At 41.8% G+C, this 11,909-nt stretch overlaps 1 protein-coding gene across 4 annotated transcripts; it reads left to right on the top strand.

Annotated features, from left to right (window-relative positions):
- The first annotated feature begins 9 nt into the window (after positions 1–9).
- SLC35A5 (solute carrier family 35 member A5) lies at positions 10–10,764 on the top strand. Of its 4 annotated transcripts, none has more exons than XM_041410869.1 (7): positions 10–113; positions 1,403–1,555; positions 2,277–2,375; positions 3,545–3,681; positions 6,876–6,943; positions 8,153–8,948; positions 10,388–10,764. In XM_041410869.1, the coding sequence occupies exons 2-7, from the start codon at positions 1,426–1,428 to the stop codon at positions 10,454–10,456; spliced, it is 1,299 nt and encodes a 432-aa protein (XP_041266803.1). In that variant the 5' UTR covers positions 10–113; positions 1,403–1,425; the 3' UTR covers positions 10,457–10,764. The 4 variants fall into 4 exon arrangements, with proteins under 4 accessions (XP_041266803.1, XP_041266805.1, XP_041266802.1 ...); XM_041410871.1 differs by having other exon boundaries at positions 95–118; XM_041410868.1 differs by lacking the exon at positions 10–113 and adding an exon at positions 128–440.
- Positions 10,765–11,909: the final 1,145 nt, after the last annotated feature.

The following is an 11,909-nucleotide window of genomic DNA, read 5'->3' as shown; positions in this document are numbered from 1 at the left end:
GGTTTACGCGGCCGCCGGGGCCCGTGGTGCCGAAGCGGGGGAGGAGGGCGCGCGCGAGTCCGCGCGGGGCGGGGCAAGGCGGGGGGCGCGCGCGAGCGGCCCCGCCCCGCCAGGTGAGGTCGGAGGGTGGCGGGGGAGGGGGAGAGTCGGGAGCAGGGGGGGCGCAGAAGGGGCTTCGTGAGGGAGCCCGAGGGGAGCCCGGCCTTGGGCGGCGGGGATGAGCGAGGAGAACGGTGCTGCCGCAGCCTCTCGGGACCCGGTGCGCCGGGGTGCGCCTGGTCGCGGCGTCCAAGCACCGGGTGCTGCTGTCTCGGAGCCCCACTCGCCTCGCGCGGCCGCCGCCCCGCCGCTCGCGGCTGCAGCCTGAAGCAGCGACGTGGCAGGAGGCGGTCGGCAAAGCCCGGCGGCTGTTCCTCCTCCGCTGCGGAGGAGGTGGCGAGGTGGGTGTCCCCCCGGTCCGGTTAGCCGCGCTCCGGCCGCCCTTCCAGTATGGAACGCACCGTCACCGTGGGACGGAGCCCAACCCGCATCTGGTCCAGAGGGGTTCTCCCTCCCCGCTCCTCCTCACCCGGCTGTTGGGGGCCCGGGGCCCGTTAACGGGTCGGGCGAGTAACGGTGGCGCTGGCGGCGAAGGACGCGGCTCCGGGGCTTGGCTTGGGCTGCCCTGTGCCTCCCCCGCCGCTGGGAACGAGCCGGAGCCGGGTCACCCCTAAGGAGTTGGTCTCGCTCCGCTGCTGTAGCGTTTGTACTTGCTGGGATTAGGAGCAAGAGCACTTGAAAAATATATTAAAGAAAAACCAGCATGTGAAATATTTAATCCTTTTAGCTCGTCCGTATGCCGTAGTTGCGGACTTGTCAGGAAGCAGCCTCCCTGTGCCACCTTCAGAGTCCCTCTGTATCGTTTAACCCCCTTCGATGGTCCTCGTAACGCATCCTTCTCTCAGGAGTGACCTTATCGCTCTCTGCCTGAAAGGAAGGTGTAGCCGGGTGGGGTCAGCCTCTTCTCCCAGGCAGCCAGCAACTGGACAAGAGGACACAGTCTTAACCTGTGCCACAGCAGCTTTAGGTTGGGCATCAGGAAGAATTTATTCACAGAAAGGATGGTTATGTGTTGGAATTGGAGGTGATGGAGTCACCATCCAGAAGGTGTTTTAAGGAAAGACGATGTGGCACTGGGTGCCATGGTCTAATTGACGTGGCAGTGTTCGGTCACAGGCTGAACTCGATTTTTTTTTTTTTTTTTTTTGAGTAAGAAAACTATAGTTGTAGAACAAGATCATGGCTTGTTCTATGATATAAGCATCTTTGTATAACACAAAGCAGTAAAATACACTTAGATTGCCTCGTGTAACCAATTTCTGGAAGTACTGTTTACAGTGGTTTTTTATCCTGCCATCCAAAGGGCACTGACGGTGAGGCAGCAGGATGAAGTTGGAGTGGTGTAGTCGACTTGCCCTTTGCTCCAAGACAACCAGCCAGACCTTTCTGCTTGGAGGAGTGTTCATTGCATTGGGTTCAAGTCGAATCCTCCTGATGAAGTACTCTGCCAATGAAGGTACAGTTGGGCAATACCCATGATGTACCTTGAATAAGAAAGTGTTGATATTTGGGCTAAAACATACCCAAAAAACCTACTTTGCATAAACATCCTGTTATATTTATAGGGATGTGTTTCTGCACTGGAAAATTTCTGTCTAGCCAGTGGATTACCGTAAAGGTGTAACTTGGGTTGCAAGGTGTATGATCTGCCTTTAAAAGATGAGGCAGGTGATTTATTTTATAGCTAACTCTTCAAAGATGACATTGTTGTGTAAGCGTTCTTGGCAGTACATGATTTGATTAAAATGTTTTCCTTGCAACAGGCTGAGAAGAGAAGTGGTATCCTACTGGATAAAGTGCTAAAACTGGCTGCTATTGCCAGTTCTAAAAGATTATGTCATTGTGGAAGCCATTTTTTGTGGAGGTTAAAAAATACTGTATTGATCTTTGGGGAAAGCCTTCCCAATTTAATTTGTTTTTAAAACAGCCACGTTCTTAAGTTCTTCCAAAAAAGTTCTGCTGTAAAGTGGGACCAAATGAGGAAAGATTTTGATTCAGAAAAGAGGCTGTTCAGGAAGTTGTATGTCATAAACTTTGAAACATTTATGACTGAAGTTCTGACAAAGCCTTTTGTGACTAAAATTATGGTTGTAATGGTTAAAATAGATTCTTGCTCAAATTATGAATGCAGGAGACAGAAACTGATTGTGTACTCTTTGATTTGCTGGATCCCACAGACAACAAGTATGATTACCTTCCTACAACAGTGAACATGTGTTCTGAAGTAGTAAAACTGGTCCTATGTGTAGTGTTGGCACTCTGGAATAGGAAAAAGGGTAAGTACCTATGTTTGAAATAACTAAAACCTGTTGACTTTTTAAGATTTGCTGTCATACAAACACTTTTTTTTTAACAATAGGTGGCACTCTCCACTTGCCACAGGTTTTGCATTGCAGGTGACTTTTGTTTTTTCTTTCTTTTCTGTCCTGATGTAAAAACTACAAGAGAGTAACTTAATAGCATTTCAAAATGGTACAGAACAAATATTTAAATTGGCAGAGGGCATCAGGCAGTGGAGGTTCATGTTAAATTGAACTGTTGGTTTTGTTTACTTCTCCAGGAAACAGTCATGGCTCTGGCAAGCTGATAAAATTTTCACCTTCCCCATTTAGTACAGACTTACCTAAGATAGTAAATATATTCAGTGTCTGCCATCATTGCCTACTGCTGACTGCATGTTTTCTGGTTTTCTTTCTTGTTTTAAAATCCAGGTGTCTGAGTTTTGCTGAACTCAATGTGTTGGTGCTTCAGGGGAGGATTAGATATCATTGGGTAGTTTTAAATCTATGCTAACAAAGTACTTTTGGCACCAGCTGTGGAGTAGTCTAAAGTTTATCACAGTCTTCCTCCTAAAGTTTGTATCCTGAATACCTAAGTAAATATAATTCTTTGTGCTTTGTCCTTTCTTTCTTCTTTTCTTCCTACGTGTTCTCTTTATAACCAAATCATGTGCTGTGGTCTGCAAATACTGAATTCTGGTTTATTTTGTACTTCTGACTTTACTGGCTGACCTTTGGGTGCTCTATGAAGGAATCCACTGTCTATGTCATTGTTCCTGTTGTAGATTTGATCAGTAATCAACAGGAAGTCACACCCAGTAAGGATGTCACTGTTGTGTAGGGCCTCTGGGGTGCTTTTTGGCCCTCAAAGAATGGTTGACAATAAAATTTTTGCTCCCAGTGGACAAACACTGTGATGGATGTAAGAGGTGCTGTGATGTTTTCTCTGCTGAAGCAAGGAGGTGAGCACCACACAGGGTTGCTGCTCCAGCTCTGTGTTCTGCTCTGGAACACAGGTTCCTGTGTTGCCAGAGAACTGTGGAACCCAAGGGTTTTCAGTCTAATGGTGTTCCTCAAAAGAGGATGGTGGTACCTATTCTGTTACAAGGGAATGGGCTGTCAATAATAGGAATGATGTCTTTCTTAATGATTTATTTTCCTTTCAGAAAAGGGTTGTATGGATCATCTCTCTGAATGTTTTTCCTGGAAGAATATATGCAATTCCATGAAATGGTCAATTCCTGCCTTTCTTTACTTTTTGGATAACTTGATTGTCTTCTATGTACTGTCCTACCTCCAGCCAGTAAGTATGCTTACATGACTTCTCATGTCTTTGTGGGTAATACTCTCTTAGGCTATCTACCGTGGTAACACTGGCAAGGCAAGACTGTAACTGAGCAGTCTGCTGTTTTAAGGCAGGAGGAATAATCTGTTACCTTCCCGTTCTCTTTCCTGCTCCTCAGTGCTGTGCAGCTTTCAGCACAGACAACTCTTTACATTTTCTCTATCCAGCGTGATTTAGAAATAGGGTGAAGAGCTTAAGTAGGAGGGTTTTTGGTACTTTTCTTCCTTTGCCTTCTCCAACTCTGTATTTCTTCTTCAATCCATTTGTTTCTCTTGCTATTATTTGGGCTGCAATTTTCTGTGGGGCTTTTACCACTCCATGTATGTGAAAATGTGTAAATGTAATCTCACAAAGGGAATAGGTGTAAGTAACACAAACTGAGGAGGGAATGAAGAAAACTGACTTAATTTTTGCATTTGTTTGTTAGCTATGTTTGGGTACAAAATTTAGTTGGTACTTTCTTCTAGCTACCCTCATCCTTTTGGATGAACCTGCATATGCTCAGGAAATTGTACAAGTTTTGTCCCTGCTTTTATTTTTGTATTGTGATACTTTTTGGTATTCAGAATCTATGTTTGCAGTAAGATGGAAACAGATGGTTTGTGCCTGCTATAAAATACTGTGGCTGCCCCCGCTGAACATTAAAAATAAATGGTTTTCTACCTTCTCTATCAGAACCCCTCTTTAAAATATTGTCTTAAGTGTATATTTCTGCCAGGGACATACCAGTCCAGAGTCTAGACGAGGACTTAGCTGAAAAAACCTAGTAAAATCAAGAGTCAGATATATTAAAATAACATGCACAGCTGTTTGGTTCTGTGGTTTGTTGTACGGGGTTTCTTTGTTGATGAGAGTTTTCTGGTGGTGGGGGTGATTTTTGATTGGTAGAGGTTGGGTTTGGGGTTTTTTGTTTTGGTTTGGTTTGTGGGTTTTTTTTGTTTGTTTTGTTTATTTGTTTGGTGGGTCATTTTGGTTTGTTTTGGTTTTTAGTTTCAAGAAGGAAATTCAGCTATAGTATTTGTAGAAGCAAATCCTGATGGCTAGGAGGTTACATAAATGCTATTTTTCTCTTAATCAATTTCATTTGGTTCAGTTAAGGTAATCCTTTATGAAATGGACAGCTTTTGTTTTACATACATACACACCCAGACGTACCTTGTCTCTGTCCCCTCAGAACATGTGCTCTGAGATTCCTCTTTTTAGAACTTTTAGCATCTTTTAATTAGAGAAATTCTATGATGGATAGCTGAAACTATAACATTATGATGATAGAAAAATATTAAAAGAGATAACCAAATGTCTTTAAGATATTCTATCTTGATAGTGTAAGAGACCAATAAAGTGAAATGTGAAGATGCTTAAAAGGAAGATGGCCACACCTGACTGAACTTGGTCATGTGACTTAAAATACAAAGTAGTTTTGGGACTAAGTAGTACCTGGGTGAGCTGCTGCTGGAATTAAAGAGTTGCTTTGGTGAGATTTTTTTGCTTGAAACTTCAGCTATAACTGTGGATACTTTTTAGTGGCTAAATTTCCTAGAGTCTTAGCTTTTGAGACTTTGCTTGTGACGTGCAGATTAGAGGTATGGGGAACTTTGATATTCATATTCCTTTTCATCTAGGACAGAGATCTCTTGAGGTTTCAGGGAACAAAGTGACTGAAAATTAATTTGTTTAACTATCCTTCTAAAGATTTTGCTCATAATGTTATCAGAGATGTTGGATGGGGAGCTTTGACTGTAAAGCGGAATCAGAGTGTTCATGAAATGCGTCTACATTTTGCATAAAGGCTATTTCTTTCCAGAGTGACTTCTGCCAAATTTCCTTGTTTACTCAATATTTTTCTCCTTCCACAGTGTTCACCTAACATGAATATTTACTGAGTTTTAATTTTGCAAAGTGGAAAATTAAGACGTGTTTTCTTAGGCAGGTGTCTCATTGTCAGTAAGTGTTCAGCTTACTTGAGAGCCTTTGTTGTGCTGTTTCATCAGAATTATTGTTCAGCAGACAGTATGTTGGGATAATGTGGAATGAAGATAATGAGAAAAGAGTCTGTGCTTTTCCTTTGGTGAATGAAAAAGACACTCTATAGCAGAATTGGGAATGTGGAAATGATGAGAAAATTCAAGAAAAGGGCTGTGTTTTGTACTCTTGAATCCATATATGCTTGTGTGTAAAATTGTCTAAAAAGGTGAGTTCATTCTGAGGCTCAGTTGGACCAAAAATTTCAGATGCCTGGATCTTTTGTACGTGTACCAACTATACATGGCAGTTAATAACAGACAGTTTGTAAAACATCCCCACCCTCAAAAAGAGGATTTTTTATTCTTGCTGGTGCTTGTGGATTCTGATCTTTACTGGCAACTGGAGTGCTTAAAAGAGCCTCTTCTTGGTCCGGTGCCCCAGTATAGAGTGTCTAATACAGAGACAAAACAGACAAGCCTTGCCACAAGGAGTCTGCATCTTGGGATCATGTCCATGGATTAGAGAACTGATGTTACTATATAGTTATTCCAAAATTAAACAGAAGCTTTAGAGTTGTCTGCAGTTGTACTTCAAAACAGATGATTTTTAAAAAAAATTACAGTTGCAGTCTTAAAAATTCAAGCCAAGCATCTCTTTATCTTTGATAAATTCTACAGCAAAAGCATTTGACATGGAAGAAGTTTGTTTTCTGCAAGTGACTTGTCCAAGTCTGGAATTTCATGAACACTGCAAATGGCACTGCAGCCAGGAGCAGCCTCACCTTGCTTTATTCTTTGCTTATTTTCAATTTGGAGCAACTTCCTCTTTTGTGCAAACGCAGCTGTTTTTGCAGCTGACTGGTCAGCCCAGCTGAGGAACTGATCTGACTGAAAACGAAACTGTTCTCTGTTAAGTTTTCTGTTGCATTGGTTTCCTCACATCTTCATTTCAGTATAGCTTTCCCCACTGCAGTGGAGCTTGGGCTCTGTGGTTTCCCTGGAATTTCGAAATGGGACTTGACTATCATTTTACAGGTGTGTTATTGTACCATGTGGGTGAGGAAGAAAATTCAGTACCAGTGCTTTTCACTCTGGCACGTTGCAGGAAGGTGAACACTTGAAGGTTTTGGTGTCTAGTGTCTGCAGTGTGTCTGAAGTATAACTTTATTTCTCTCCTTCTCTTTCAAGGCGATGGCTGTACTCTTCTCAAATTTTGTCATTATAACAACAGCTCTTCTCTTCAGGATAGTGCTAAAGTAAGTAGTATTTGCTAAAGTAAATGAAATTTAATTCTTCCTAGCTTTGATGAAGTTAAGCTACATCTTTTCTCTTTATCTGATCAGAGCAGTAATTCTCTTTTCTTGCGGCTATACCAGCTTGGAGAGGTGGTTTTGCTTTCTACATCTGAAGGTGTAGGAAATAATGTTTTTAGGAGTCCCTTGATATGTCTAACATTTGGTCAACTCTAGTAGAAAACAGTAGAAATCATGATTATATAGTCATTGAATGGTACAAATGAAGCTTTCATTTATACATTAAATATCTTATTTCATGATTGCCAGTACTTCTTACCAGTCTGTTGCAGTTCTTAATTGAGTGCAAACATGGTCTAGTAAGAGGAAATGAGATACATAAGAGTGAAAGATAGAGGTGTGTTTGGTTTATTATTCATGTGACAAAAGCCAGACTAAGTGTTCCACTTTGCTGAATTTGTGCTCTTTATAGTATTATTTTGATTCAAAAAAGACTGTCAGGGAAATGGGTATTAACTTTACACTGTAAAAGTTGCTTGTGTTGAATATGGCACAAATAAGCCTTTCCTATATGTGTTAATTATGCCAAAAGAGTGCCTGATAGCCTGACTCGAAATGCTTTTTCTCATTTTGTGATGTCACAGTTCACTTAATCTTCCGAATTTTTGATTTTTCAAGATAGACAGGCTTTGTTTGGGTGGAAAAACAGTATAAATAATTCTAATAGTCTTATAAATTACATTTTTAGATTTATAAGAATTACATCAGAAAATACTAGAAAATATAGAAAAGGGCTCCAAATCATGGGGGAAAAGAGCAGCAGAGCAGCATAGCGAACATTTTCCAAAGAAAGATGGTAATTATTTGGATGTCTGTGATTTATTCATCAGACCTTTGTTGCCATGGAGACAAGAGTTGCTTTTAAGTTGTTAGGCAATCAGTATCTAGAAATAAGGTGCTCTTGAAAGGCCTTCTTTATTTCTTCAGAATACTTCATTTTGTACTTCTTTGATTGCCAGACTTGGCCCCCTTTGCCATAGAAAATCATGTTGCATTTTTGCATTTTATTGTATTCTGAAGAGACTTTTCTTTACACCTGTCTGTCTCCTTATCTGTGGCATGATGTCTTTTATATGTTTTATAGATCTGGATGTTCTGTCATTTAATTTATGCCAGTGTGTTTCTAAATTTAGTGGCTTTTTCGTGTACCAGGCGAAGACTCTCTTGGGTACAGTGGGCGTCTCTGGTGATTTTATTCCTGTCCATCGTTGCCCTGACTAGAGGAACTGGAGGCCATCAGCACAGCTTGGCTGCACATGGATTTCATCACAGTATGTTTTTTAGGCCATCTAACCACTGCCTTCTTGCTACTGGACCTGAGGAAGCATGTGCGGAAAAGGGCAACTGCGCAGCACCAAGTTTCCTTCACAGCTTCCAGTGGAATGTGACCAGTACTATGGCAGGAGCATTGAAGCCTCTCCGCCTCAGCCTGGGCCATCTGCTTATTCTAGTGCAGTGTTTTGTGTCTGCCCTGGCTAACATCTACAATGAAAAGATGCTGAAAGATGTGGATCAGCTTGAGGAAAGCATCTTCACACAGAACAGCAAACTCTATGCCTTTGGGGTGCTGTTCAATGGGCTCATGCTGGCACTGCAGGCTAAGGACCGGAGACAGATAGGGAACTGTGGTTTCTTTTATGGGCACAACATCTTCTCTGTGGCTCTTATATTTGTCACAGCTTTCCTGGGGCTGTCTGTAGCCTTCATCTTGAAGTTCCGAGACAACATGTTCCATGTTATGACTGCTCAGATCAACACTGTCATCATCACCACTGTGTCTTTCGTCATCTTTGACTTCAGGCCTTCTCTGGAGTTTTTTTTGGAAGCTCCTGTGGTGCTTCTCTCCATATTCATTTATAATGCCAGTAAAGCAAGAGGCCTGGACTATGCCACTCTGCGGGACAGGGGAAAACTCATCAAAGGAGATGCATGGGAGAGATCAAGTGGGGTAAGGCTTTTCAGTACTTGTCTTCTTTGGTTTCTCTTTTGTTTCACCTCCCTTTATGCTATATGTTTGGAAGAATCAACTTGTGTGCGATGGGACTCATCCCTCCACACCAAAGTTCTGCAGTATTTCTTAAAATCTTGGGTATTGCTTTCCATTTGCCACTTTTTGAAATCCTGAAGCCTAGGTAAGCATTGCTTTCCTACTGCAACTGTAGACAGTCCTGTGAGCAACTTCAGCTTTGTACAAACCTTTTCTTGAAAGCTTTATAACAAAGAGAGTTTACTTACCCAGGGCATTCAGAAATTGGAATTGATGCCTGGGTAGTAATTGTACCTAAGAAGAACTGGTAAGTCTGTCTAGCTTAGGCCACATAAAGAGGAAATTAACCCTTTTGCTGTTAAGGTTCTTTCTACCATAGCAGTCAAAGATAGCTGAAGACAAAAAGGCAGCGTTTAAACACAGAGTTTTAACATGCTTTGGGGTTTTTTTTCTTGCTATATATTTCCTCCAGGCCTGTTAGTGTTTTTTGTTCTGATTTGAACAGTGATCTAGTTAGCTAGAAGGTGTCGGGGGCGGCTTGCTCTTAGAGCTGCCATTCAGCTGAGCTGCACAGTCGCCTCGTGGGAAGGGTTCGTGTTCGTGCCCGTCGGCCGCGGGTACGGACGGGCCGTGGATGCGCGTTGTAACAGCAGAGAGCGCTGTCCCCACCGCGTTCCAGCAAACACTAAACTTGGAGATGGTTCTCAGAAATTCCACATGGTGCCTTTTTAGGTTGTTGTTTCGTGAGCGATAAGTAACACAAATTCATATATTTTTGGTATGCCGGGTGTCATCTATTTTAGCTTACAACTAAGCAGCTGTTGTAGAAACGAATAGCACTATGTGAGCATGCAAAGCCAGCTATATCTTGTGCTGCATCACACTGCATCAGTGTGACCAACAGGTCAAGGTAGGTGATTCTGCCCCTCTGCTTTTGTAAGACCCCACCTGTAGTACTGTGTCCAGCTCTGGGGACTTAGATCTGCTGGAGCGAGTCCAGAGAAAGGTGATCAGAGGGCTGGAGCACCTCTCCTATGAAGACAGGCTGAGAGAGTTGCAGATGTTCATCCTGGAGAAGAGAAGGCTCCAGGGAGACCTTCTAGCATCCTTCCAGTACTTTCCAACCCAAACCATTTTAAGATTGTATGGAAGAAGGGGCTACAAGCTGTTTTAGGCAGTGAGTTACTAAGAAGTGTTAAAAATGCAGGGAATGTTTTTTATGAGTATGTATTTCCTAAACCTTATAACACACTGTAAGAGATTTAAATTACAGGGATTACAGGATTTTGCTTTAAGTGATACCTTTGAAATAAACCTTAGTCTTTTTTTTTTAATCCAGTGGTATTAATAACAACATGATTTTTGTTCACATTGCTGTCTTTTACTTCTGGTTCCCATAGGATGGAGAGGAATTTGAGAGATTGAACAAACCGAGCAGTGACATCGATACCGATGAAGATTCCCTTTAGCATGCGGCTGGCTTGGAGGAGTGCTGTTGCTCACAGTGAGACAGAGTTAATCTTTTATTAACATAGGGATGAGTCGTTTTTCCCCACTGACAGACTATTTGGAACTGTTTTGGGGCTGGATGTCAAATGTGGATGAGGACAATATTCAAGCTGTATATATGGAGAGTTGTATTCATTTGTGCCTGTCTCCCAGTGTCTGGGGAAATGGAAATCTGGAATGCCTTTGTAGCAGCTGGTGAATTTTACATGCAGCTTACTTGGCGTGACTTTGAAAGAGCTTGAATAAAACAAAAGTGTATTAAACAGTATGAATGCATCATCTTTTTTGTGTGTGTGTTTAGAAAGGCTTTGTGTAGAGGCTTAGTTTGCACTGAGCCCACTAGTGAAAACAAATATTATGCAGCTGCAGTAATGCCCTTCAACATCTGGAGCACTGAGCAAGAGAGTGCAGGTGGCAATATCATCTGGTGTTCTACCCTGGCAGACTTATAAGGTCTTGCATTCATTTTATAGAGAGAGAAGGCATTCTGCAGAGTGCCAGGCATAGTGATCTCAGAATTTCTGTTGAGGCATCTGCTGGATTGTATTTTGACTGAGATGAAAAATAGGTTCCAAATTATTCAGAGAATTTTGAAACGGGCAAGGGAACAGGGATGCCAATAAGGGATTCCTGCTATGTTCCAAAGCCTCTTCTCTCAGAGCAGTGGAAAAGATGTTGGTTTATAATTTCCTCCCTTCAAAAATGTGTCTTTCATAGTTGAAAGATACTGTCAGAAGAATTCTTAAGATAAGCAATGAGTTCAGTGTCAGAGCTCAGAGCCTCATACCAGAGTGTATAGTAAGCAGTAAGTGATGCATTTCTCTGGACTGAAGACAGTCCTGCCTTTGTTCCCCTCTGCCATCCTGTCCAGGCTCTGTGTATAAAGCTCATGTGTACTGTATTGATGGCTTATTGCTATATTAACATACCTTCTGTCATTGATCCATCAAGAGGGGCAGCCTGTTTTCATATGTGGCCCATGGTTTATAACTTTCAATTTACAAATTATTCTAAAATTTCTATTTTTTTCTGTATTTGTTAGAGTATATATTAAGAATAACCATACAAAATTAATTTAATGTTGTTGGTGAGAAGATTTTTGCATCTAATTTCATTGTGCTTGTATAGCAGGACATTTCAACATAAGGAATCCTAGTTGTTTGCATCACAATTGCTTGCATCAGAATCACTTTGTACAGAATGAATAGAAGTTATATTTCAGTGCAAATTCCAGAAACCCCGTTGCTCTCATTGATGTTGCATTTTGGGAAATGAAACTTAAAAAAATCCTCAAACTGTTAAAGGCTTAGTAGCAATAAGACTTTTTTTTTCATTGCATTCAGCTTTGCAATGTATACCTGAGTTTGTTGCATTTTTCAGTCACAGCTACCAACTTTAGCAGGTACTTTCAAA

The sequence above is a fragment of the Onychostruthus taczanowskii genome, unplaced genomic scaffold, assembly GCF_017590055.1.
Source record: "Onychostruthus taczanowskii isolate IOZ18803 unplaced genomic scaffold, ASM1759005v1 scaffold34, whole genome shotgun sequence".
NCBI classification, from domain to species: domain Eukaryota; kingdom Metazoa; phylum Chordata; class Aves; order Passeriformes; family Passeridae; genus Onychostruthus; species Onychostruthus taczanowskii.
Note: the sequence above shows the minus strand (reverse complement) of the source record. Positions and strands in the feature narration are given on the sequence as shown.